Source organism: Varanus komodoensis, unplaced genomic scaffold (genome assembly GCF_004798865.1).
Source record: "Varanus komodoensis strain SLA01 unplaced genomic scaffold, ASM479886v1 scaffold116, whole genome shotgun sequence".
Classification (NCBI taxonomy): Eukaryota; Metazoa; Chordata; class Lepidosauria; order Squamata; family Varanidae; genus Varanus; species Varanus komodoensis.
Genome location: NW_025335333.1, coordinates 341,187 through 367,321, shown reverse-complemented (window position 1 = coordinate 367,321; position 26,135 = coordinate 341,187). Strand labels below are relative to the sequence as shown.

The following is a 26,135-nucleotide window of genomic DNA, read 5'->3' as shown; positions in this document are numbered from 1 at the left end:
CAAGGAGGCGGCGGCGGCCATGGAGCCGCCCGGGCAGGTCAAGGACCGCATCCTCGAGAACATCTCGCTCTCCGTCAAGAAGGTCAGCGCGGCGGCGGGGGGCGCGGAACGCAGGCGGGGGCGAGGCGCGGGCCGGGCCGGGCCGCGGAGCTCGCCGCCGAGGGCCCGTTTCCCCCGCTGCCCGCCCCGCCCGCGGCAGAAGGGCAGCCGCCGGGTGGCCTCGCTCCGGGCTGGGCCCCACCGCGCCCCGGCCCGTGCGGTACCGGGGGACGCCCCCCCCCCGAATCTGCTGCACCCCCGCCGTTCGCCCCGCGCGCCGTTCCTCTGACCGCGCCAGCGACCCGTTCTTGACGCGAAATGCAGCAACCCGCACGCCCCCCTTCTGCCCTCTCGGGACTGGGACCTTAGGAGGATGCCCGTGTTTCCCCCTCCTCCTCCCTCCCCTCATTTTCCCTCTCGTTTGAAAGAAGCAATAAGTAATCAATGCTAGCAAACGGGCAGTGCTATTCTGCTCCCCCCCCCCATGATTGTCTGCATCATCCCCAGAATGGCAAATGCCGGGTTGTCGGGTCTGACGCTTTTCCGCCCGGCCGCCACAAGCCCAACTCAGCGATGCAAACCCTTTTCAAATCATGCCTTTAAAGGGTTCCCTTTAGGTTTCCCTGTTGCCATCTGCCATATTGCGCTCCTGCGCAGGTGCTATCTGGCACCAGGTGGTCTCTGACTTACCGTGAGCCTCTGAATGAGTGCCCCCCAGAATGGGCCGGCCTGGGCAGACCTCCTCCGCTCTTGGAAGCTTGCGGCTGTGACTTGCCTCATGGAGAAGATCCATCGCTTAGATCTTCTTGCCCTCTCATGATGTGCTTGAAGTACAACAGGCTCAGTTTTGTACTTGTGCTTCCAGGAAAGGTCTGATATGCGTAGGGCCCACTTGTGTATGTTTCTGTTTCTCCGTGTCGTTTCCAAAACTCTGCTCCAGCAAGATCTTCCACGTGCCTCCGTCGTCGTCTTTTCAGCTTTCTTTGCTGTCCAGTTTTCACACCGTACACAGTGATGGGGAATGCAACACTGCGATTGCTGGATCTTGCTCTCTTGGTCTTTCATTGCTGCCTTTCCAAGTCTCAGGTCTTCCACTTTCTTGGCTGCAGTCTGTGTTTGAATTAATGATTGAGTCAAGACAAGCAAAACCTTCACACTAAATTTGTTTATTGTTGACAGTAAATTGTTTTCTTGGTCGCCAGCTGCAGCTGTGCTTTTACTCTTCTTTCACTTCTATCAGGCATTGCTTCCATTTATTGCTACTGTCAGTAATATGCTGTCATATGTATTCTTTACATTACTCATGTCCTTCACCAATTTTCACTTCCTCTCCTCTAATCCAGCTTGTCTTACGAAATGTTCTGCGTACATACTGAACAGGCATGGAGATAAAATACAGCCGTGTCTGATGCCTGTGTCTCTGAAAAACCATTCTGTTTCTCCAAGTGCTGTCTTAGCAGCAGCTTCCTTTCCATGATACAGATCAGGATGATGGAGTGCTCAGGCATACCCATTTCTTTTAGGACCTCCAGAGCTTCTCGTGAGCCATACTGTCAAAGCCTTTGCTGCAATCTGAAGCATAGCCCGATCTTCTGAAATTTGTTAATGTACTCTAGTAGCCAGTGTCTATTTGCAATATGATCTTGACTGCCTTTTCCTTCTGGGAATCCTGCTTGAACATCAGATATTTCTCACTCCACAGAGCATAAATGTTTGGTTGCAAGACCTTGAGCATCACTTTACTTGCATGGGAAATTGGTACAATGATCCTATAGATGCCGTATTTCTTAGTGTACAGCCTTTCTTGGGGGTTGGATTGTATATTGTTCTTAAATTTGTTTTGTTTTGACTCGAGGCAGTCTCACTTTCTCTCAATGTCTGTGCCTATTTTCAGTAGAAGCTTCTGTGACCTCCCCCACCCTGCGTTTCTAGAAGAAACAGGCAGATACCCCAAAGTTTTCTGGAATTCTTGCCTGACAGGTTTACCCCACATAATAGGAGTTCCAGCAGTATCACTGTGCACTCCTATGACGTAAGATCCCTTTACCCTACAAACTGCAAAATCTTCCAGGATTCAGCCTGAGAAGAAAACAGTGTTACAGCTCCTTAATCCTTTATTGGTGAAAGCGGATTGCATTATGCAGAAATATATAATGAAGAAGACTCACAAAACTTGCTGGAGAGAGATGTGTTTTAGCTTATAATGTCAGCTGTGTTTTTGGGGCTTCTCCAAGGAATCCTGGGAATTGTCGTTTTTGAGATAGTGTCATTCAGGGACATGGCAGTTCAACTGCTGACAGTATAAAATATCTTAATTAAGTGCCTTCATTAAAATCAACTGTCTAAGCAGGATTAAAAATTCAGTGTAAAATGAATTACTGAACCGTGGTGCACGGTATGGGATTGAAACAGCCAAAAACTATGCATAAATTGCCTTTTTTCAGCTTTGCGTATTGCCCATCAGCAGTGCTGATAATGATTTGATAAAATACAAATATTAAAGCCATAACCAATTGTGAAACAAAAACAACCCTATAATAACCTAAAATTAGTGCAGCCAAATAAAAATCGAACAGATAAAAGGACCAGAGCACATAGCAGAGCTAAAAGTACAAGATCCGGGGAGCAAAGCGCTGGCCTGGCATGACGGGGGCCAGCTCCTTCGCATGTCTGACGACCCCCAGTTCCCTGCTCAGAATGATTTACACCAAATACATGAATCAAGGTTGCCTTGCAGTCGCTTCTTCCATTTCCGAAGTCCAGCTTTTATTTGCCCCTGCCACAGAAAAGGGGCCAGCCTTGGCCCTGCTCTTGAACCCCTTTGCTGCCTCGTCCGCCTTCTGCCCTTTTCTAGCAAGAGCACGTGAGAAGGATTTACCAGCCCTCAGAGCTTGCCGGGGCTGGTAAATCCACCCTACGGCTGACGGCGTCTCGCTGGTCGAGGGGCCGAGAAAGGCCTTCTGCATTTCCCCGACAGATGCAGGAGTCGAACCGAGGCTGGTCCTCCCCGTGTCCTCCAGATCTGTTTGAGTGGCTCTCAGCATGTCTCACGGTTGGTGAGCCGGTTGCCTCTTGGATGGGGCACTGTTCTGCCCATCGAAAGGATGTATAAACGGCTTCATGACTCAGGCCAGCATCCCCACGGGGTCCGTTTCCCTCTGGATGTCAGCAGCACCAGAACTCATCAGTCAAGCAAGGTGCCCCCCGCCCTCCGCCGTGGGACAGCAGGCACTGAAACGAAGGGGCATTTTTATCAGCGAGAACCTTGGCTGCTCGCCCTGCCCGCTAGTTGGCATTTCTCAGTCACAAGCATCCCCCCCGCAAGTATTTCAGGACGCTTGGAACGGTCGGTCATTTGACCAGCTCGGCTGATGAGACGTGCACTGGTGCCCTGTGATGCTGATGGCCCCCGCTCCCCGTGGGCGGTGAAAGCTCAGCGAGGCAGCCTCCCCTCTTCCAAAAGTGCGGCCTGGGGAAGGAATCCCCGAGCTCGGTCAGGAAGGAGGTGGGTGGGTGCTCGCCTGCCTTCTCGCAGGGGCTCTGGGCAGAGGGTGAACCGCCTGCACCTCTCCTTGGCCTCTGAGCGACCGGCAGGAGCACCGCAGCTTGCGAAGGAGGGGAGAGCTGTCCGGCAACCTGCTGAGGGCTTCCTCACAGAGCAGACACCCGGTCCGGGCTCTTCCGGACTCCGTGCCGCACTGGGAATGACGTGCTGGCGGGCCGCAGCAGCCTCCTGGGACCCGTCCTGGGCAGGGCTCTGCTCCCAGCGTGGTGCTGCTGGTGTCTCCAGGGCCGGGCGGGGAAGGAGACTCCTGCGCCTCCCTGTTGCCGCCACGGGAGCCGCTTCGCTCCCGTCTCCCAGCCCTAGCCCTGTGGCCACCAGCCGCTGCTGGCCGTGGACTCCTGGCCCTGCCTCCCGCAGCCTTTCACCGCCGTTTGTGGGGGCCTGTCCGGACACCGCCGGCGGCTCGCGACTGCGTGCCCGGTTGCCAAAGGAATGACTGGGGCTCTGAGGACCGATTATTACTATTAATTGCGTTTCTCTCTCGCCCGGTCGCTGAAGCTCTCTGGGCGGGTCACGCAGTTGTAGCTCTCCTGCCACGGGAGCCTCATCCGGCTGAGCCAGCTCCTTGCTGGGCTGGCCCTGCCCTCTCCCGGGCGAAGCTCTCCGAGGGTGTGGCTGGCAGTCCTGGCCTGAGGTGGGGCTCCAACCCCCCTCTCCACCCCACAGGCAGCGCTGGGCTCCCCAGTCCGCAGCTGCCTCTGAAAGGACTGCAGGGACACGCCGTCAGCCGAGGGGCTGTGGGGAGCAGAGCAGCCTTGACTGGCTCCTCCGTTGGCTGTTCCATCTGTTGCTGCCTGGTGGACCTGCCCCCCCCCCCCCCAGGCCGGAGTCCTGGGCCACCCAGCCTCGCATTGCTGGCATGGGATGTCCGGGCTTTGCACAAGGCCTCTGAGGATCTCCAGCAGCCTCGAGGAAAGGGCTCCGTCCGAAGCCCCGTGCTGGGGTTGTAAATGAATCAGTGTCTGGACTCAGCTTATTGCCTTATTGAACCTCGGGAGTGACTCAAATGAAAGGCATTTTTCTGATGCAAAGAGTATCTGAGCCCTAAACTGGACATTGAAGCGAGGCTGCTGTCGTAGCACATCAGGGCCCCTGGCGCCGACCTCTGGGAGGGTGCACAGGAGCCAGGCCAATCTTTCCCGTTCAGAAATCTAACAATGTTTGTGGGAAAAGCTGCTGCTCCTCCAGAAATGTGCTTGCTTTTCTGTTCCCCCCCCCCCCCCCGCACCACATGCCCCTTTCTTAGTGCCATCCCTGAATTCAGACGCAGCTGCTGGTGCTTTCCGGAACCAGAGGCCACGGCAGCCTCCCCTACTAAACATTTGCAGCCTCTGGGGGAAGATTGAGGTTGTTTTGGACACAAACTGGGATCAGTACTCAAAGGCAGGAGAAATGGGACTTGGCGAAGGAGAGCAGCGGGTCTCCGCGTTTTATTCCATGCCGGCTCCAGGGAGAGTTCTCCGGAACTGGCACCTCCGTGCTGTGCTGCTTCTACCACATTTCCCTGCCAAGCGGGTACGTGAGTCTCCTGGGCAGAGGCTCGCTTGGTGAATCTGGCACTGACGGCCTCTCTCCCCCCCCCCCCGCTCCACCCACAGTTGCAGAGTTACTTTGCCGCCTGTGAGGATGAGACCCCAGCCATCCGGAACCACGACACTGTCCTGCAGCGGCTGTGTGAACACCTTGACCACGCGCTGCTTTACGGGTAAGGCGGCCCAGCCCTTCGGCGGCTCTCCGCTCGGGTGCTGCCGCGGAAGGGGCGCTTCCTTGCTTGGTGGTCCTCGGGGAAGAAGCCCGGGTGGCAAGCGGGGCCTGAGTCCCACCACCCGCTCTGGGCTGGGGACTTGCGTGGTCGTGACCTGCTGGGCAGACGGGCCTCTTCAGAAGGTGGCAGAGGCAAAGCAGTTCGTAATCCAGGAGCTTGTTTTGTTTGCACTGTGCTTGCGCTGCGTTGGCTCCCCTCGGAGCGGCCTACGCTGAGGGAGGGCAGGGGGTTGTGGGAGTCTGCCTTAAAGCAGGGCTGGCAAACTCTTGTCAGCCCAGTGGTCGAATTGCATTTCAAAGGCGCTCTGGGCAGCGCACCAGCATGTGCGGAAGAGACCGGCACTGGGCTGGGAAGGCTGCCTGCATCCAAGCCGAGCTGGCAGTTCCTCTGCTGATGAGCCGGGAGTGACATTTGGGAGCCTCTAGAGAGTCACGAGTGCTTTGGGCAGAGCCAGCCGGAGCCCGTGGAAGGCAGTGCGGATGGGATGCTTTCCAGTCTCCTGTGGGAGCTGCACCGCTGACCAGCTCGGAGGCAAAGGCCTGTGTTGTGACTGGCCCCGGCTGACACATTTCTCCTCGCGTTTCTGCAGGCTCCAAGATCTCCCTTCGGGCTACTGGGTCCTGGTGGTCCACTTCACCCGCCGAGAAGCCGTCGAGCAGATCGAGGTCCTGCAGCATGTGGCTACTAACCTGGGGCGCAGTAAGTGTGGCCTTCGGCGTGGCGGCGGGACGTGCTCCCGGCCCTCGCAAAGGGGCGAGGCTCCTCTGGGTTGGGCGCTGTCATGCGGCCAGGCCTGGGATTGAGGGAGAGGCTTGGCTCCGGGGGGGTTGCCTTCCGGGGAGGCAAGCCCCAGCCCGTCTGGGGAGCGCTTCGTCACTCGTTCAGGCAGGCGCAGGTGTGCCACGGATGGGCCCGGGGAAGGCCAGCTCCTCTTCGGTCGGTCAGGCGGTCGGTGTTTAGTAAGACTCCACCGAGGAGCGGAGCTGCCCCGTCCCTGGAAGGCCCTCGTTGCTTCTTGCAGGCCGAGCGTGGTTGTACCTGGCCCTCAACGAGAACTCCCTGGAGAGCTACCTGCGCCTCTTCCAGGAGAACCTGGGTCTGCTGCACAAGTATTACGTCAAGTGAGTCCACCGCTGCTGTTGTAACACAGAATGACAGTTGGCGGGGGGGGGGCGGTGGATGGAGCAGGGCGGGCTGCCAGTGAGCGTCTCCCCCTGGTGTTGGGCTCTGGTCCTGCAGGGTGAGGGGGATGCGCTTGCAGCAGGCGCCCACGGCTGATCCTCCGTGCCAGGCAGAGCTTGGCAAAAGGGGAGCCTCTCCCTCCCTGCCGTGGCCTTGCAGAGGACCTCCTTGAGGGTCTGGTGCTGGCCCGGAACGGGTCCCAGCATGTCCGAACTGTGGCGTGACCCGTGTCTCCCCCCCCCCCCCGCAGGAACGCACTTGTCTGCAGCCACGACCACTTGGCCCTCTTCCTCACTCTGGTGTCCGGCCTGGAGTTCATCCGGTTCGACTTGGACCTGGTGAGCAAACTCTCTTCTGTTCTGCCCTGCGGGGCCGGGCGAGCGGAGCCGGCACTTTCCTGGAAACCCCAGCCCTCCCGCGGACTGTGGCCGACGAAGCCCGTCAAGCATGGAGCACGCTTGCGCCAGTGCGAGTGCGCGAGCGCATGCCCGGTCCAGCCAGGGTTTCCATGCGAGCCGGGTTGGTGCAATGCACTGGCCGTGGGGCTGCCTTTGGGGATGGTCAGAGGCTGCAGCTGCTGCAGAACGTGGCAGCCAGATCAGGGGGCGGGACCTGCCTGTGCTTTAGCACGTCACTGGCACCAGAGGCACTCCAGTAACCCCCCCACCCACTCTCTCGTGTACACAGACGTTTGCTCTCACCTACACACACACGTGCTTTCTTGGAAGGCAAAGGCATCGACTTTCTCAGTGGCCCTTGGCTCGCTCCATTGCATGAGAGGCAGGAAGCCGTGGTGCCGCAGCTCTGGGCAAGAGACCAGGACGGCTGCCGGCACTGCAGCGGCTCCCCCCCGCCCCCCCGGTGCTCGCGGGTGCAGCTGGCCTGCAGTGGGCCCTGGTGCTCTCCAGGCGGGGGGGCCGGCCTTGGGCCAGTGGATGCTGGGAAGCAGCGCGGGGAGGGTGGCAGCCTCAGTGCCCGGAGGCCTCTGGTGGGTCAGCCCGGGAGGAGACGTGGCCTGGAAGAGCCCGGCCGGGAGCCCGTGCGGCGCTGCTGCGGGTGGGAGCTGAGCCACGGGGAGGCAGACCTCCTCCTCTCCCCCGCACCCCCCCCACTCTGCCAGACAAGCAGGGTGACCTCTGCCGCAGTGTCCTGCCCCTCCTCGTTTGCAGGGTCCCCCTGCAACACTAAAATCCCTCAAAGACAGGAATCGGGTAAAATAATACGGCATAAAATGGAACATCGTCGGCGTTGCTTCGCCCACAGATCGGAGCCTGCTGGGGTGCCTGGCAGAGGCTCCATCCCACTCACACAGCCCGGATGCTGCTGCCGCGGCCAGGGCTGCTGTGGGGGTGGTCCCGGCACCACTCGGGGGGGGGGGGGTGTGCAGAACCAACCCGTGTGGCACCACGGCAGTGGCAGCATCTCGGTCGGAAGCCGCCCCCAGCAGGGGACTCTAGTCCATCCGCCACGGAAGCAGCGGTTCTGACCGCAGTCCTCTCCCTCCGGCCCTCTCAGGATGCCCCGTACCTGGACCTGGCACCATACATGCCGGAATACTACAAGCCCCAGTACCTGCTGGACTTCGAAGACCGCCTGCCCAGCTCAGTCCACGGCTCGGACAGCCTCTCGCTTAATTCCTTCAACTCGGTCACTTCGACCAACTTGGAGTGGGACGATAGCGCCATCGCACCGTCCAGCGAGGGTGAGTGGAGGGGAGGGGGGGCACATGGAGCGGTGGGGCCATGGGGGGCGAGGGGCTGCTGGTGACAGAGCGGCCTCCCTCGGCCCTGGAAAGTCTAGTCTCAGGCGAGAAATCCCCGCTTGCCCGCAGGGCCACAGTCTCGGGGGAAGCTTTGAGGGCGGCAGCTTAGCCTCACAGCTGTGAGGAGGCGCAGGTGGTCGCCGCTTGTCCTGCTGGGATTCGGTCCTCAGGCCTGCCCTGCAGAGGGCCCTTCCGGTGGGACCTCTCGCCAAGCACATCCCGGGCCTGCAAGTGTTCCCAGCTGGATGCAAAGATATCAGAGCGTCTCCCGGGCACGGTGGGACCTTAGTTACCGGGGCAGCTGCAAGGGAAGGGGAAGAGCCGGGCGTTCGTTATGAAGGACTGGAAAACAGACAGGCCTGGGGTCAGGGTGGCCCACGTTCAGCTCTGCGGGGTGCTGCTGCTCCGTCTCTTTGAGGTGCAGCCCTCAAGGGGCAGGCCTGCAAGGTAAACCCCCCACCCTGAAGACAGTAAAAGCCACAAGGCCAAGATTACAAGTCAGAGCAGCAAAAATACAACCTGCCCATAAAACCCACAGCCCACACCCAAGGGAAGGCCAGGGAGCAGGCGGGCCTTCAGAACCCCTCTGAAGCCCCGCACAGGAGGGGATTGCCGAGCCCCCGATGGAAGCCGATTCCTCAGGTGGGAGATGACCGCTGAGAAGACCTCTGCCCCCGCCTTGGCGACAGGCATGCGTAAAAGGCCTCTGGGGTGGCCCTGATCCACCGCAGCGGCTGAGAAGAGCGGCCCCTCTCCTGTCCCCTTCGCCCAGTGCCTGATCCTCCGCAGGTTGCCCCTAACCTGCCATAACAGGAGGGAACGGTGCTGGAGCCAGCTGTGCCATTCATTCCTAATGCCCTCCTGCTTTTGGGGTTTAAATCAAACCCAAAAAGCCCAGCGTGAATGGAAACCAAGCGCAGCTTCAGCTGGAGTCCCCCACGGAGGACTTTTTGATTTGTGTGTGTTCTGCTTTGTCCCTGGGGCAGCTTGACGAAACTGCCGTCTTCCCCTTGCGGCCTGATGCGGCGCAGTCCATCCTGCTGCCAGTGTAGAGCGAGTTAGCCCCACGTGGGTCTGTGCCTGCCCTCAGTTTCCCCCTCCCTCCAGCCTACATGTCTAATTCTCCTCTTTGTCCCTCGTTTTTATAGATTATGATTTTGGAGATGTCTTTCCCGCGGTGCCGTCCGTGCCCACCACAGCCTGGGAAGGTGGGATGAGCGCGCCCGTCCCCCCGCGGCCCGCACTCTCTGTGCTGCTTTTGTTTCTGTACCAGAGCTTGCTGCATGCTCCGCAGCGGGTCCCTAACACTGTTTGGCGCCCGCGGAAACAAACGGCCGTGCCAAAGGGCTCTCCGAAGGGTGCCGGGCTCCTCCTCCGGTGCTTTCTGGCAGGTCAACCAGGGAGGCCAGGGTGCGCCGGCACCCCAGGGCATAGGGGCGCTTGCTCCGCGGGGGTGCCGGTCCCCTCTCCCCTGAATTCTCTCTCTGGGCACCTCGCATTCTGACTCCTCTGTGGCTTTGCCTCCCCCAGCATGTGGTACTCACTCTTCTGGTTTTCAATTAACAAGACTCCCACGTTGTTCTTCGCCGAGGAGCCCAGCACTGCCCCTCTCTAATCACTCGCTCGACTCTGACAGTGCATGGAACGGACAGCAGTGGAGTTGCCCTCCTCTCCGATTTGATTGCCCAAAGCTGCTTCCCTTACAGCCCCTTTTCCTGAGCAGTCTTGAGGGAGCGGCGGCAGCCGCTGCCTCAGGCTGTCCCCCCGCCGTGTTCTCCTCGTGCCTTTCCCCTGCACAGGCCACCCGTCTGGTGCGAGCTACAGATGCGCCAGTCGCTCCCTTCGGCATCCGGCGACCCCTTTTTTAAAGTTCCTAGTCTTTATTCCTGCAAAGGACCGTTGGAGAACAGGATCACAAAAGCTGCTGATGGCCACGTAAAAGGAAATTTCATTTCCTCAGCCTCTTGAAAGGCCCCCCAACCCAGGCACAGAAAGGGGGCATTTAGATGGATCGGGTTAGGGTTCTGCATCCTGCCGTTCATTCTTGGGACTGGCACTTTTCGTGTAGGAAGCAAGCCTCGTCTGTCCAAAGAACACTGCGGGGGGAGAGCTCATGCCTGCTGGCATGACGGGGACACTCCGAGTCCCTCCACAGGGTGACAGCTCCTCTTTTCTTGTGAAGCTCCTCTCTGAGTCTGGCCCGGCTCTCCCACAAAGGTGAAGCAGCCAAAACCGGTCTTAAGCTGGCTTCCGCTTCCCAGTCAAGTCACCATTCAGGCAACAGAACTGCAGAGTCACTGGGAGCTGCTAAGCCAGGAGTCCCCCTGCCCTCATCAGACCAGAGCACACAGGAGGTGGCAGTAGCTGAACCTGGTTCCAGGCCTCCTCCTGCTGGTGCCTGAGCAGGTCCGGGTCTTTCTCTGTCCCTCGTGTGTCTGTGCCCTGAGGAATCCTCCAGGAGCACCAAAGACCACCAGCCAGGCACGATGGGTAGCTTTCCCGGCTCTCCTTCTGGATTCAGGGCAGCGCGTGGCGGTGTGGGAGGGTCACCGGCTGTTCTTTCTCACGCAGAGGGGGACCTGACAGACACCCTCAGCTGCCCGCCTTCGGGGACCTCGGAGCTCGCCAGCCGGGCTTCGGCCAAGAGCCCGACGCAGCGCCACAACCCGTTCAATGAGAAGGCGGAGGCGCTGTCCTCTGCCGAGACCACGCCGGTGCACTCCGCGTCGCAGGAGAAGGCCGAGGGGACGACGGAAGGGACGAGCCAGTCGGAGGGCTGCACCGAGCTGGAGGTCATCAGGTCCGTCGCTCTGCGGGGTGGGCCAGCGAGGGGGCCAGCGCCAGGGGAGCTGCCTTCGGGCCCCGAGTCGGATGGCTGAGCCGCAAAGCTGGCCTCGCCAGACCTTCCCCAAGCCCTCCCCGGCCCTCCTGCAGGAGAAGCCAGAGTCCGGCAGCGGCGGCACCCCGGTCCTCGGGCTTTGTCTCCAGAGCGAGGAAGCGTGGCCCTGGGCCTCACGGACGAACCGCATCCTAAGAGGAATAGGCAAAAGCATTGCTTGTGTTAAGCCCCGAGAAGGAAGGACGGAAGGGAGAGGCGGTTGCAGTCACCAAGTAACTGTCAGGCTGTCGCGCGGGAGGCATGGAGACGTCGTCTCTGCCGCTTCCACAGGGACAGCGGATTCTGGGGAAACACTGGAAGAGGCATCCTAACAGCAGAACAGTGGGACTTCCCGCCTCAGGAGGAGCGGGTTGCTTCACTGTACCTCCAGCCCTGAGCCAGGTAGCCAGTTCGACCCCTTCCAGTTCGCAAGATGTTGTGTCGCCGATCAGCCCAGAGGGGCCTGGGAGTTTTCCTTTTAGAGCCAGTGCAGGGCTGCCCGCGTCCCCCAAAGTGCCGTCGCGTTCGGATGTGCTGCGACCTGATCCTGATCCTGATCCCGTTCCCTTGCGTGGCGCTTCTCTCCTATCTGCAGGTTAGCCAAAAAGAAGAAAACGGGCAAGAAGAAGAAGGCCAGGCCAGAGGAGGCTCCCGTTTCTGCTTCCGCTGCCGCCCAGGCGGGAACTCAAGGGACAGGCCAGGGGAGCAGGTCTGGAGCCGGGCAGCCAGAATCCGGCCTGGAGGCCGACCCGGAAGCAAGTGCCGAGGCGCCGGAGCTCTCCCAGCTGGGCCTGTGGATCCCCGAGATGAAGGACGCTTCCATGGAGAGGATGGGGCAGCCGCTGAGCAAAGTGATCCACTCGCTGGACAGGCAGCTGGTGGCGGCAGGCGGGTGGAGCGCTCCTCCAGAACCGCCGGACCAGTCCTTTCGGACCAGCCCGCCAGGGGAGGTCCCCCCGGAGGGGCCATCCTCTGGCAGCTTTAGCACGGGGATTTCGACCCCCATGGACTTCTACCGCTTTACCGTCGAGAGTCCAAACGCTCCTGCAGCAGGTGGTGGCCACCATGACGCTGCAGGGGATGGCCAACCGCCACATGTTCCTGGTGGCCTTGAGGCTGCTCAACAAGAGGAGGAAGGAGGAGGAGGAGGAGGAACTGCTGTGGAACCAGCCGTAGCCCCGCAGGAGGGGGCGGAAGGGGAGCCCGGCGGCGTGGAGGCCCTCAGCAGGCTGACGGGGGACCGGGGGAGCCCTTCTCCCAGCAGTGCCGAGGACTCCGGCGTTGAGGAGGGGCAGGGGAGCCCTTCTGAGGCCGCTCACCCCTCGGAGTTCAGGTAACTGGTAACGGCGTGAGGGGGCTCCCCGAGACGCCACCTGGCGGGCCTTCTGCCCCAGGGTGGGGCGAGCGGAAAGGGGCACAGGCCACGAAGTCCTTGGCCCGCCTCTCTCCGGAGGGGTGTGCGTGGGCTCATGGCATTGAGGGCACCATGCTGGGCACCCCCTTTGCTGCCCGGACTCTGCAGAGAACAGGGAAGTGATCCGAGAACCATTCCTGGCTCGCTTTCATAGAATCGGAGCGTCGGGAGGGGCCGGGAGGGGCCGGGAGGGCCAGCCGCCGCCATCTGCAGGGCACCAGGCCGTCTTTCCAGTGGGCCATTTGCGTGGCCGCTCTTCTGTCCGGTTTGGAGGGGCCAAGCCCTCGGGCGCTTTTGAGGGCTCCTGGGCCTTGAATGAAGGGCCAGCCTGTTGCGCCTCTGGCTCCTCCCAGCTCTCTGGTCAGGGAGGAACTGCCTTTAATCGGCCAGTTTCTGTTCCTCATACATAAAAAGGGACCCCAGCGCCTGACTTCCTCTCCGTATTTCTGCCATTCCTTTCCGTGAAACTGGAGCATATTTTATAAGGCTGGAGGGAGCCAGTGATTGACGCCCCTCCTTTCTCCTCCTCATAGGAAGCGGGAGCCGAGCGAGGGACAAGGGAGCTGTGCCTGAAGCGGCTTTCCCTCTGGAGGGTTGGGGTCTTGGGCAGGTGCCGTTCGGCACGTCTTCGGGACCGCAGGCGGGGAGGCTGCTAGCAGCAGCTGCACAAGAGCCGTGCCGAGCGGCAGGCTGCAGCGCGAGCCGGGGTGGGCCGGGGGCAGAGGGCCACAGGTGCACCGTGACAGCCCGGCCCGTCTGGGGAGCTGTGTGGGACCACCCCCCCCGGCAGAAACCTCCTCGCCCTGTGGCTCCACGCGGGGGCAGCGCGGCTGGCCCTCCCCCTGCCGTGCGGCTCCGGGTCCAGGTCCAGCTCGCACTCCCTCTCTTCATTCTCCCTGCGCAGAGTGGACAACAACCACCTGTTGCTGCTGATGATCCATGTCTTCCGGGAGAACGAGGAGCAGTTGTTCCGGGTACGCCGTGGGCATTCCCTGGGATGCTTCCCCCCCCGTCCTGTGGGTCGCAGGGTGCGGGGAGACGGCCACTGCTGCCTGGCCGCTCGGCCACGTGAGGAAGCGCCTGGCAGGGGCCGCTGGGGCGGGGGGGCGGCTCGCGGGAGGGCGGCTTTCCTCGCCGAGCCCCCGGGAGCTGCAGGGCTCGGTGGACACGGTCGAGGGAACGGCTGCTCGCCGCTCCCTGGCAGTCCCCTTATGCAGGGCCCCTCTCTGTCTGGGCAGATGATCCGCATGAGCACTGGGCACATGGAGGGGAACCTGCAGCTGGTCTACGTCCTGCTGACCGACTGCTACGTCTATCTCATCCGGAAAGGTATTCTGCGGAGGGCCCCGTGCCCGCCAGTCCCCCCGAAGCGGCCGCCCAGCCCAGCCCAGCCCAAGGGGAGGCATCCTGAGTGGCTTCAGGGCAGCATTTGCGCGCCCAGGCGCAGAATGCCAGGCTTCGGCTGAGGCGCGGCTCTCGCGGGCTGCCCGGTGATGTGCATCTCGCGGCGGCCCTTTGCAGCCCCCGCCAACGGGATGCGTTCCCCCCTCCCCATCTGTGGGGGGCCCACTTCCTTTTCTTGTGGGCTGCCAGGCTTGGTACGGAGCAGGCGACTCAGCAGGCGGTCTGGGGGGCAACCGCCGCCACACCGGAGAGCAGGTGCCGCCTGGGACCAGCGGAGCCGGCCCCCCGCCCCGTGCAGCCCCGCTTGCTCCGCCAGCAGCAGCTGTGGGCAGCCTCGGCTGGCGGGCTGCCGGACCCGCTGTACGTGATCCTTGTGCCGTGGGGACGGGAGGGATAGTGCCGGGAGAGGAGCAGGCCGGAGGCGGGTCCCGGCTGTGCACCCCACTTCCATGCCGGGGTCACCCCACCGGTCCCCACGGCAGGTCTGACCGTGCCCGCCGCTCTCAGGACGGGCTCTGGAAGCCAGCACGGCTGGCCTGCGTCTGCTCCGTGTGGCCTTGAGCTGGGAGGAGAGGGGGGGAATCGAGGCCTCGGAGGTGTCGCTCCCCCCAGGGATGTTGTGGCGTGGCTCACCCCCCCCCCCCGCTTTTGCCAGGAGCCGCCGAGAAGCCGTACATGGTGGAGGAGGCCGTCTCCTACAACGAGCTGGACTACATCTCGGTGAGCGGGTGGGGGCTGCTCGGGACGGCGATGGCGGCTCGTGCTCTGCTGGCTGGGGCCGCTCTCCTGGGGTGGAGGCTCCTCCAGGCCGCTCCGCATTCGGGGCCAGGCCGTCGCCCTGGCGAGGCCTCTCCGGGAGAGAGCGAGGGCTTCTCACCCAGAGCGGCCTGCTCCTCCGGCAGGTGGGTCTGGACCAGCAGACGGTCACCTTGGTCTGCACCAACCGCAGGAAGCAGTTCCTCCTGGACACGGCCGACACCACCCTGACCGAGTACGTGAGCTGGCCCCCCGCGCCCCGGGGCCTCGCGCTTTCGGCTCCTCCCTGGCCTCCCCCGTAGCATCTGGCCTGCCTGCGCCCCACCCGGGGCCTGGTTTGGCTGAGCCTGGCCGGGGCAGCCGCGCCGCCTGACTCCGGCCTCCCCTCTTCCCTCCCCTCAGGTTTTTCCTGCTCTCCCTCAAGTCGGCCATGATCAAGGGATGCCGAGAGCCGCCGTACCCAAGCATCCTGACTGACGCCACCATGGAGAAGCTCGCGCTGGCCAAATTTGTGGCCCAGGAGTCCAAGCGGGAGGTGAGGAGGGAGCTGTGGGTCCCCCTGCAGCCCACGCGCGCCTGGAGCTGCCCTTCGCACCGACCCGCTTGGCCGTGGCGCAGCAGGCGGGGCGAGGTCGGCAGCTGCGCCCGGTCAGGCTGGCTGGCTGCCGGCAGAAAGGGGAGCCTCCGGCGCTTGCTCCGTCCGTGCCCTTCCGGCACCAAGGCGAAGGGCTCAAGTCGACACGTTGTGTGGAAGACTGAAGCGTGCAGCGGCTGGGGGCCCGGCCCGGCACAGCGCGTGGCGCATGCGTCCGATGCTGGAAGCACCCGCTCTGGCTGCCTGCGCCTCCTTCCGGCACGTGAGTCTGAAGCCTGGGCTGGCCTCTTCCCTGCTGTTGACGGAGGGCAGCTCCATGCAGTCCCGTGCGGTTTCCTGCTGAGGTGGGACCGGGCCCCCCGTCTTTTCCCGCTCGTAGTGGGGGCCTGGATGCCCAGCCTCCCCCCCCCCCCCCCCTCCCCAGCTCCACAGCCTCCGTGCAGGCGCTCACGCGGGGCTTGGGCCGGGGCGGTGCCTTGCAGGCCTCCGAGGTGGCAGTGTGCTTCTACGGGCTCATCCACTGGGAGGACCCCATGGACGAGGCCCTGGGGCCGGCCCCCTCCCACTACCTCTCGGCCGAGAGCCCCATCGCGAAGGAGGGCGTGCTGAGCTACAAGGCCAGCACCAACTACCTGGGCAAGGAGAACTGGCGGCCCTGCTTCGTGGTGCTCAGGTGAGGGCCGGGGGCGGCGGGACGCCGGGGCAGCGCCTGGGGGGGCCGGGGCGGCCCTTGAGGCCGCGTCCTCGCTGCTCTGCGCAGCAGCGGTGCCCCGGCCACCCTGAGTCCTGGGGAAGCGGCAGGATATCAGCCCTGTTCTGAGTCGGCCTCTGCATTCTGGTGCTTTGGGCCAGAATGCCGGCCCGCCCCTCCTGGGCTGGCGTTCACTCCCTCCGCTCCCTTGCAGCAACGGCATCTTGTACCAGTACCCGGACCGCACCGACGTCACCCCGCTGCTGTCTGTGAACATGGGGTAAGTGCGGCTGGGCCTGCAGCGCCAGAGCCCGTGAGGCCGGCCCCCCGCGCCCCCGCCCCTCACCCTGCAACTCTCCGTTCCTTGCAGTGGGGAGCAGTGCGGCGGATGCCGGCGGTCGAACGCCACAGACAGGCCCCACTCCTTCCAGGTGATCCTGACCGACCGCCCCTCCCTGGAGCTGAGCGCCGAGAACGAAGAGGAGATGGCGGACTGGATGCAGTTCCTGTGCCAGGCGGTCTCCAAAGGGGTAGGAGGGCGGGCGCTGGGGGCGCGAAGATCTGGGGAGCAGCCTGGAGGGCCGTGGCTGCGGTGGCTCGCCGGCCTGGGCCTGCAGATCCGCGGCCCGGGGAAGAGCATGCCCCTGGGGCTCCGGCAGGCTGGGGCCCAGCTGCCCGCGGACGCTTTGTAGCCCCCTGGGGGTCTCTAGAAGACCCCTCCCGCTTGCTACCCGTTGCGGGAGGCTCCTCCGTCTGCGTGTGGCTCCCCCCCGCTCGGAAGGGCTGAAGCGGCTCTCCGGAGGGTCAGCTGCTGGAAGACGTGCTGGAGGCAGCAGCCTGCTGGCCTGCGGGGGACGGTTGCGTGCGCCTGCCGTCCTGCTCCCGCCTCAGGGAGGCCCTCCAGGGGGAGCCCGGCCCGCAGGCCACAGGAGACCCCGCGCTCCGGCCGTTCGGTGGCTGGGGTGCCGAAATGGGGCCGGGCGTGCGGGCAGGAAGCGGCAGCACCACACACGCCTGCGAAGCGGACGGGGAGGAGGCAGGCACCCCGCGACCGCCGGCTTTGCCTGGGCCGGCCGGGACTGACTGGCGGCAGCCCCGCCTCTGGAAGGCCCCGCAGTCCTGGCCCCGGGCCCGGAAGCTGCCGGGCTGCTCCGAGGCTGGGCAGGGACCCGCGGTGGAGGCCTGACGGGCGCCTGCTTGCCTCCCCTCTCCTGCTGCCGCGCCAGGTCGCCCCGCAGGGCGGGCTCCCGGCCCCCTGCGTCCCCTGCTGCCTGGTGGTGACGGAGCAGAAGATCTTCACGTGCCACGAGGACTGCCAGACCAGCTTCTTCCGCTCGCTGGCCACGGCCGAGCTGGGGGACGTTGCCTCCGTCTCCCTAGAGGCCGGGCGGGAATACTGTATCGTGGTGAGTGCAGCGGGCTGTGGAGCATGTGCAGAGTTGCCTCCGGTCACAGTTCAGCTTGTGGGGTAGAGGAAGCCGCCTGCTCCCGAAGCAGCTCGTGGGCATCGTGTGCGGCACGGCCAGCCTGGGCTAGCGGAGGGTTTCTGGCAGGGTCCCTTTCGCCCCCCCGGAGCTGTCTGGGGCCGCGGCTGGGCTCACACACACCAACCGTGTCTGTCTGTCGCTCTGCCTACCTGTCTGCCTGCCTGTAGGAGTTCGCCCAGGATCGCAAGCAGTACCTGCCGCCTTGGGTCCTCTACTTTAGTTGCACTGCAGAGCTGGAGCGCTTCCTCTCGGCGCTGGACACTGTGTGGAAAAGCGCTTACCAGGTAGCCGCGCCTTGCCGCTGCCGGCCCAGCGCCCAGCTGGCCCCCCTGCCCTCTTGCCCGCTGGGCCGGGCGGAGGACGGGCACGCGCCCCCACGGCTGGCCCGCATGCGAGCGTGCGACCCTCTCCCTCCTCGTGTGTCGGCAGGTCGACCTTTCGCACAAGCTGATCGAGAACAGCGCCACCCGGAAGAAATGCGAGGACGCCCTGGGCTTGATCCACAGCGCGTGGCAGCGCAGCGACAGCCTCTGCCGTGGCCGGGCCTCCCGGGACCCCTGGTGCTAGCTCCAGCCGGCCGAGACGGACAGGGCTCTGCGCAGGGGAAGAGGCCTTGCTTGGCCGCCTGGCGAGCCGGGGCCGCGCAGCGTGGGGGCAGGCGGGCCGGCGGGCGCTCGGGCCTCTCCGGAGGGCGGGCCGGCTGCAGGGCAGCTCCGTGCGCTGCCGCTTGCGCGTTGGGTTGACGGTCGCTCAGCCGGAGCTCTCCGGATGTCTTTGCACTGAGCCGGGAAGGAGCGGGCCCGTTCGTCTCCGCCGAGGGCCAGCCGCACGCACGCCACGCCCCGTGCACCGTGGCGCTTCTCACCCAGCCCCTGGCTCCTCCTGGCAGGGGGCGGCCGCCCGGTGGGCAGGACTCGCGTGCCGCCCATCAGCCGTGGCCGCACCACGTCCCTTGCTTCCGGGGTGAGCCGGCGGACCTCACGGGGCTCAGTGACCTCTTTCAGGGGATAGGGATCTCTTTTGGGCGGGGGCTGCGGGCAGGGGTGAGGGCCCCCGCTGGTGTGGGGGGCGTCCCTGGAGTGCCAAGGCAGTCCAGAGGCCGTGCCTGGTGGCCGCTCCGCTTTCGGTCTGGGGCGAGGTGGGAGCACCGCGGGTGCCCTGCATGTATTTCTCCTCGGAACGATCGCCAACATCCCGCTGTGCTCCACCTGGAGACGCGCCCCCGCTTGCCCACTCCCTCGCGGTTCTCCTTCCTGGCTGGTGTCGCTTCACGAAGAGCCCCCCCTGCCTCTCCCCGGGGCCTCTGGGGGCCGAGCGGGGGCAGTGAACTGGGCCATGGGGCCGCGCTGCGTCTTTTTCCTCGCTTGGCCAGCAGGTGGCAGTCTGTCCCAGGGCTGGCCTGGCTCTCCTGGGGAGGTGGGCTGTGGGCTCCCCATGGCTCCCCATGGAGGCCGGGCAGGGCATCCGCAGCCCCTCAGCCCGTTCACGGGTCCCCACGTTCTCCCCAACGCGGCTGAAGCACTAGGTGTGAGTTGCTTTGCCGAGCCCTCATTTGCCGGCGCCTGCGCAAATCGCGCTGCCTCGCATCCCCATCATCCCCATCCCGCCCGCTTGGTGGAAGGCTAGCGTGGCTCGCGGGCCGTGCGGTCGGGAGCGCGGAGGCGTTGCTTGGGGCACGCGGTGGAGGTGGCAGGAGGTCGCCAGCTCCCGTCTCCGAGAGCGAATCCATCGGGACCTTGCCGCTTACTCACTCCCAGTGCATCCTCGGTAGACAGCCAGGGTTGGGGCTTGGTTTGCCTGGCTCTTTTAAGTTGTTTCATATTTTTAATATTCTTAATTTTAACGACTGTGGGACTTGCTCATGTACCACATGGCTCGCATGGGGGCTCTTCCCCAGCAGGAGGTCTCCGTGAGAGAATGTACCTGTACAGACATCTCTACCCCTCCCTGTAATAAACGGTCCTTGGTAACTGGCATGAGTCTGCCTGCTGGTCTGGTGACATGCGGGGGCTGAGCGTGCGCTCCCCCGAGGGCCTCCAGCCCCTGTGGTGCCGCCGCAGCACTCCGAGGCCTTCCTGCCGCGGAGGCTTCGGACGGGGAGGCGGCACGAGCCGCGCTTGCGGAGGGCAGCTTGAGGAAGCGGCCCGCGAAACCTCGGGCACGAGGAAGGAGGGCTGGCTGGCCCCTCTTGCCTGTGCTGGCCCGAGGATCGCTCTGCAGGCCGCCCCTCTGCTTGGTCCCAGCCTTCGTCCTCCGGCTCGTCGCCTGCGCGGCACCATCTGAGGCGTTGCCGGCAGCAAGGCCGAGCCGTTCGGGAGGGGGCCGGGCTGTGCCAGAGAGGCCGCGAGTCGCCCCGGGGGCTGCCCAAGCCGTCCGGGAGCGCAGGCAGCCCGCCACGCTGCTTCCCCCACGGTGCCTGGGAGCGCAGGGCCGCTTTGTGAACCCCGGCAGGATCTGGAGCAATTCGGGAGAGCCCGGTGCGGGGGCAGCTGCACCGCCGTGGGCTGGGCCCTTCCTGGATGAGACGGGCTGGGCCGGGAGTTCCAGCGAAGGAGAAGCTGCCCCGGGGGAGTGCGGAGGGCCGCGCGCTGGGGGGGGGGGGGCAGAGGGGAGGGGAGGGTGGCCGGACAGTTCCTTGGAAGCGAAAGCGGGTCACTTTTTGTCATCTTGCTGTCCGTCTTGTGCCAGCATGTGTAATGCTACCCTGTCTCCGATGTGCTATTTTGAGCCCGGGTCAAGAAGCGTCTGTTTACAAACTACCCTGGCCACGCTGAGGGCGCGGGAGCCGCCCGCCCGGTGTGGGTGGCTGCCCTGTGCGTGAGCTCGTGCTCGGGGCATGGCCGCCACGTGGGTCCCTGCAAGGCCCCGGCTGCCAGCGGACGGCTTCGCTTCTTCACGGCCAAGGGCTTTCTGGCAGGACCGGAGCCCAAGGAGCCCCCGTCCCTTCGCGGCCTCGGCTGTGGGCTGGAGCGGCCCCGATCCTCCTCGTGCCCTCTTTGGCACTTGGGAGCGCGGCGTGCGTTTGGCGTGCCGCTTGCCGCCGGGTGCGTCTCGGTGCCTTCCCGGGCTGGTGTCTGGTGGAGGGGCAGGCGAGCAGGGGCGGCTTGCGTGGCCGGCAGGGCTGGCAGCCTGTGCTGGAGCCAGCCTGTTCGAGGGAGGGGAGGCGAGGAGTGCATTGCGGGTTGTGCTTTTAGAAACGAAAGCCCCTTTTGTGGGGCAGGGGAGCTGGGTGTCCTGTTTCCTGGTGCGAGGTGCAGCGGGGCTGCTGCCACCTGCGTGCTGAAGCGCGCCCGGCCGTCCTCTGCGCCCCCGTCAGAGCCGCAGCCCCGGCTGAACTTTCCCCCACATCCAGCCGGGCTGCCTGCCTCCCTCCCACAGCCGGCCCCTTCCCAGCCGGAGAGGCGAATGCAGGGGCAGGCCCGGCCTGATGTCACACGGAGGTGGAGACTCGGCGGAGGGGTGGAGAGGGCGAGGGCTGCCAGCCCAGCTCAGAGGTGCCTCGGGGTGCCTCCTGCGCGGATGGCACGGGGCGAGCCGGACGCCGGGGAGGAAGGCCGACGCGCGTCTCCGCGGTGCTCCGGCTGCCAGTGCGGAGCGGCCGGGCCGTTGCCTCCCACTTCCGCCCGCCCGCCGCCCGCCCGGCGGTGTGCCCGCCCGTGTCCCACAAGCTCCCGCTCGGGCGGCGATCGGACAGGCGCGTCACAAGTGGGTTCGGCAGCCCTGCGGAGGACCTCGCGTCCGACAGCTCGGCCGGGCCGTCCTGGCACGTGCCGGGCGGGCGAGGCCACGCCATGGAGCCCCCCCGCGCGCGGGCCACCGTGGCCCCGGTCTCGCCCCCCGTGGACTTCGTCCTGGGCGCCGCGGCCTGCTGCGTGGCCTGCGTGTTCACCAACCCCCTCGAGGTGGTCAAGACGCGGCTGCAGCTGCAGGGGGAGCTGCGCTCGCGGGGCACCTACCCCCGCCACTACCGCGGGGTGCTGCAGGCCCTGTGGGCGGTCAGCCAGGCGGACGGGCTCCGGGGCCTGCAGAAGGGCCTCTCGGCTGGGCTGCTCTACCAGGGGCTGATGAACGGCGTGCGCTTCTGCTCCTACTCCCACGCGGAGGACATCGGCCTGACGCAGCGGCCGGGCGGGACCGTCGTGGCCGGAGCCGTGGCCGGAGCCCTGGGGGCGTTCGTGGGCAGCCCGGCCTACCTGGTGAGTCCTCTTGGGTGTGCCGGCCGTGCGCCGTGGGTGCTGGGCAGCGCTTGGGGCAGAGCGTGGGTGTGGAGAGCGGCCCCTCCCCACCGAGTCCGTGGCCCCCGCTTTGCAGCGCTAAAACCCAGCGCGGAGGGGAGCCTGCACGGAAGCCCCCCGTCCAAGCCCTGCCCGCTCAGCCCAGCCTCCACAGTGCTCCGGAAGCCCGCCAGCGACCCCGACACCGGCCTTGAGGCGGGTGCAGGAGCCAGGCTGCTGAGCGGTCCTCAGCTGCCAAGCCCGTAGCCCTTCGGATGGCGAGGATCGGCCTTGGAGCGGCTAAGGCCAAGCCGCTGCCGCTGCCCTTTTTTGGTCGGAGTGCTTGGGCTCCCTAAATCGAGCTCTTTCTCCCTGTGCCACAGGAGGGTGCGCCCAAGTGCCCTCCCACCCATGTTCCCCAGCACCTGGCATATAAAAGGCGACCGTCTCCAATATGGGGGAGAATATATAGCTGTTGGGACAAGGAGCTGCGTGCAGCCTCTTCTTCCCTGCCTCGGTCGGACTCCTTTGATAGCGGTCCATCGCTGCGTCTCGTGCCAGCCAGTTCCATTCTTCACACTGTGCTGTCTGCACATGATTTATGCGATCTGTTTGCACGATTCCTTGCATCTGGGCTGAACTCCTCCCCATCCAGCTTCATGGGATGACCCCCCACCCCCACCCCGGGGCTCTGTTGAGGAAGACGCTGTCTCCACCTCAGGACTAGCCTTGTACGGCACTTTTGCACATCGAGTTCACACTTGGGCACACCTGTTCCCCACCCAAAGCGGCCCAGAATGGGGAGGAGCCGGAGAGGTGTGCTTCCCCCATGGGCTAAAGCAAGGAAATGTGCATTTTTCTGGGATTTCTGCAGAACCTGATTCCACCAGTGAGCAGATAACAGAATGGAAGCCACCCGAGATGTAGATGGGATGGATTTCTAATGCCCACACATCCCAGTTTCCCCAAGACTTCCTAGGACTGAGCCTGGGCATTGCACTTGGGTTCTGGGACTCAGGTTTGGTGGGGTTTGCCAGCCAAAGAGATCCCGGGAAAGGAGCTTCCGCAGGCCACCCGAGACCTCTGGGACCATCTTCTGCAGGCTGCCCAAGCTGCCACAGGGACCCCGAGGCAGGGGGAGCAGCCCGAGTGGAGCCGTGTCCCCCCTAACCAAGCGCTGGCTGGACCTGGGAGCCAGCGAGGAGGAGCAAGGTCCAGGGCGCTGGCCATGGATGGGCGCACCCAGGCAGAGGGCAGGTGCCGCCGGAAGAGTTGCATAACTTTCCCCTGGGACCTTTCTGGGGGGCGGGGTGGGGCGGGGCGCCGGGGCAGTGCTGCTGCCCGCAGGGCCCGGAGAGCAGACCCAGGTCCCTGAGGCAACCCGAGCAGTGAGGAATCGCCCTTCTCCGAGACCCTCACGGGCTCCCTTCCGCTTGCTGCAGGTCAAAACTCACCTCCAGGCCCAGGCGGTGGCGGCCATTGCAGTGGGACACCAGCACAACCACCAGGTGAGCCGAGGCGGGGGGGGGGGCTGGCCGGGGGGAGCCTCGGGCAGAGAGGGCTTGGCTTCCTGAGTCTCTGCGGCAACTCAGGTGTGCAACCTCAAGCCTGTTTGGCGCTCAGGCCGAAGGGTGTTGCACGCCCGACACAAGCCTTGTGCAAGAGGTGCACGCCGCGGGGAACGCAGCGAGCGGACTCCCACACGCCTCTCACGTCGGCAGGACGTGCCCGACCAGAGCCTCCCGTCCCTTCCCGCGAAGCCTCGGTGCTTTCGAGCAGCCGCCCTGCCCCGGGCGAGTGCAGGCAGGGCCCCCGGCCTTGTGCCCCACTCCCTTGTGCCCCACTCCCGTCCCTGCCGGGCGCCGAGCCAGCTGGCGGCCGTCCCAGGGAGCCGCGGTCCGTGCGCTTTGTTGAGCGAACTCGCTGAGCTGGTCGGAAAGTGATCCGTGCAGAGCGCACAAACAGCCGACGTCACCGCACGCCTGCGCCCGGGAACAGGCTGCGCCGCCCCGCTCCCCTTTCCTCCCATTCAGCAACTCCGACCGACCGTTGCAAAACACTCCTGTCCTGGCAGGGGGGTGGAAGGGCTGTGGGGCTCCTGCAAAGAGCGCTGCCGGGGGGGGCGGGGGGGCGGCAACCTGACCTGGGCCCGGCGGCGGGATGGCCCTTGAGGGCAGCTGCCCAAGCGAGCGCCACACACCGCTTTGCAGGCGCGCTCGGGGTGCGCGTTCCGGTGGTGAAAGGCCGGCAGCTCGAGGAGCGGGGCCAGAGCCCCGCAGCAGGCGTGTCGCAGCGTGACGTTCTGCCTGCCGTAAGCGAAACGTGCCAGCCTTGTCCTGGGGAACCGCAAAGCCCAGGGAGCCACCAAGCTCCCAGCAGCTGGAAAAGGAGGCGGCCCAGGAAGCAAAACTGCAGCCTCGATTTCTTGCCCGTTAAAGGCTTGCAACAGACCGACCTCCGTGAAGCGCCTCTGGGCCCCAAAGCTCGGGAGAGGCGCAAAGCCCCCCTGCGGGAGCCCTGGTGGGGGCTGAAGACAGGCTCCGTGCGGGGGGAGCCGGCCGGCCTCCGGGCTCTGTCCTTGGCCCTCGCTCATCGCCAAGGTGGGATGAGGCGGCGGGAACAGGGTGCCGAGGTGCACCTGTTGTAGAGGGCTGAACGCGGCTGGGCCTCCCCTGCCAGATTATGGAGGCCTTTGGTCTGTGTCGTGGGGAGAGGTCTGTGGGAGGCTGCCCCCCCCCCTCAGCTTTCCCTCTTCGTACTCCTCTGCAGAGCGTCTCCAGCGCCTTTGAGACCATCTACAAGAAGCAGGGGCTCCTGGGGCTGTGGCGAGGGGTGAGCGGGGCCGTGCCCCGCGTCATGGTGGGCTCGGCTGTCCAGCTGGCCACGTTCGCTTCCGCCAAAGAGTGGGTCAGGACGCAGAAGGTGAGGGGCACGGCAAGGGCGGTGCGGGCTCGCGGAAGGGGCGGGAGGGCGATGCACCCCGAAGGGGACTTACTCCTGGCCCTCATCCTCATGCACGAGAACCGCGGTCCGATTATTGGCAGCGCCTGCACGTTCCAGCTCCCCATCCAGCTTTTCCTAACCTCTGCACATTTCCAAGAAAGACTCTGGCGTGCTGAGTTGTTCTTTTTCCAAAATCCATGGCCTCCCGGCCACAGATGAGCCAGAGAGAGAGCACGTGGTTTGTTGTTAGCGCGTTTAAGCCATGGGTTCTTGCGCCACGTGAACCCAGAACCTTGGGTTGGTCGTGGGTGGGCGACCAGGCTGCGGAGGCATTTGGGCTCTGGGGAGGAGGCGGGCAAAGGAAGAGGGAAATGGTCCAGAGGGCTGGAGAAGCAAAGCCAGCTTGTTCCGTTGCCTGCCAGAGGAACCCTGAGCGGGACAGCAGGGCCTGGCAAACAGACCGCGGGCTGTGCCGTGCTCCTCGCGGCACACCGCCCTCTGCTCACGGTGCACTTTCCTCCCCTGAAGTGGTTCAAGGAGGGCAGCTGGCTGGTGGCCCTGGCCGGGGGCATGATCAGCAGTGTCGCGGTGGCCGTGGCCATGACGCCCTTCGACGTGGTCAGCACCAGGCTGTACAACCAGCCGGTGGATGAGATGGGCCTGGTAAGACCTGCGGCCCACGGGGGTCCCGGATGCCCTTGGGAGCCCCGGGCTGGGAGCCTCCCCTCAGGGCTGTCGCGCCGCGGTGGGGCAGAGCGACGCTCCCAAGCCTTCCCTGCAGGCCACATGCCTGGCACCCAAGGCTCTCCGCCGTCCGGGGAGTGCGGCAGTGGGGGCTCCCTGTCCATCCCTGCCCCTTCTCCTGCCTCGCTCCAAGGAACGCCACGTAACGCAGCGGACAAAACGGAGCGAAAGCAAAGTCCCAGCGAGGGCGCCGCAAAAAGAAGTGCGTCAGCCACAGTGAAGGCGCCGCAGAGGGGCCTCGCCGAGTGTGGAACGGGCACTGCGGCTGGCACCCCACGCCGCCCTGTGCGCCAGAGGCCTGCCTGAAAAGGCACTGCCCTGCCTGCTGGAGGCCCTCCCCGAGCCGCCCGGGTCCCAGGGTGGGGGCCGCCCCCGGGAAGGCCCTTCTCACACCTCCGCCAAACGTGCCTCGAGGGCAGGAGGACCAGGGGAAGCACCCCGTGAGGCCCCAGCCTGGGCGGTCCCTTGAAAGCGCCCCGTGCCCGGGCACAGAGGGCAGCCAGCAGAGCTGCTGCAGCAAGAGGGCCACCCGCTCCCTGCGAGCAGCCCCCCCCCTGGGCCCCCTTCAGCGGCACCCCCACGGAAGGCGGGGCGGCGCGGCCCGGGCCGGATCCGGCTTCTCCGGGGACTTGTGCAGCAAGGGTCGTGCGAGGGCGCCGGACTCACCCAGGCTCCCCCCCCCCCCCCCCCCCCCCC

At 64.9% G+C, this 26,135-nt stretch overlaps 2 protein-coding genes across 3 annotated transcripts in view; both read left to right on the top strand.

Annotated features, from left to right (window-relative positions):
• Positions 1–6: 6 nt before the first annotated feature.
• Positions 7–19,512, top strand: PLEKHM2 (pleckstrin homology and RUN domain containing M2). Of its 2 annotated transcripts, XM_044421243.1 has the most exons (20): positions 7–82; positions 5,203–5,309; positions 5,959–6,068; positions 6,391–6,490; positions 6,802–6,889; positions 8,067–8,253; positions 9,462–9,521; positions 10,885–11,113; positions 11,787–12,524; positions 13,510–13,579; positions 13,844–13,934; positions 14,665–14,729; positions 14,912–15,000; positions 15,168–15,300; positions 15,843–16,033; positions 16,266–16,331; positions 16,422–16,581; positions 17,278–17,457; positions 17,706–17,822; positions 17,968–19,512. In XM_044421243.1, exons 1-20 carry the CDS (start codon positions 20–22, stop codon positions 18,103–18,105), a joined length of 2,982 nt encoding a protein of 993 aa, XP_044277178.1. In that variant the 5' UTR covers positions 7–19; the 3' UTR covers positions 18,106–19,512. The 2 variants fall into 2 exon arrangements, with proteins under 2 accessions (XP_044277178.1, XP_044277179.1); XM_044421244.1 differs by lacking the exon at positions 9,462–9,521.
• Positions 19,513–21,329: 1,817 nt separating this feature from the next.
• Positions 21,330–26,135, top strand: part of SLC25A34 (solute carrier family 25 member 34) — a 6,222-nt gene continuing 1,416 nt past the window's right edge. Inside the window, exons 1-4 of the mRNA XM_044421168.1 lie at positions 21,330–21,734; positions 23,195–23,260; positions 24,522–24,674; positions 25,224–25,358. Coding sequence (XP_044277103.1) covers positions 21,330–21,734; positions 23,195–23,260; positions 24,522–24,674; positions 25,224–25,358 — 759 coding nt within the window. The remainder of the gene's footprint in view (positions 21,735–23,194; positions 23,261–24,521; positions 24,675–25,223; positions 25,359–26,135) is intronic.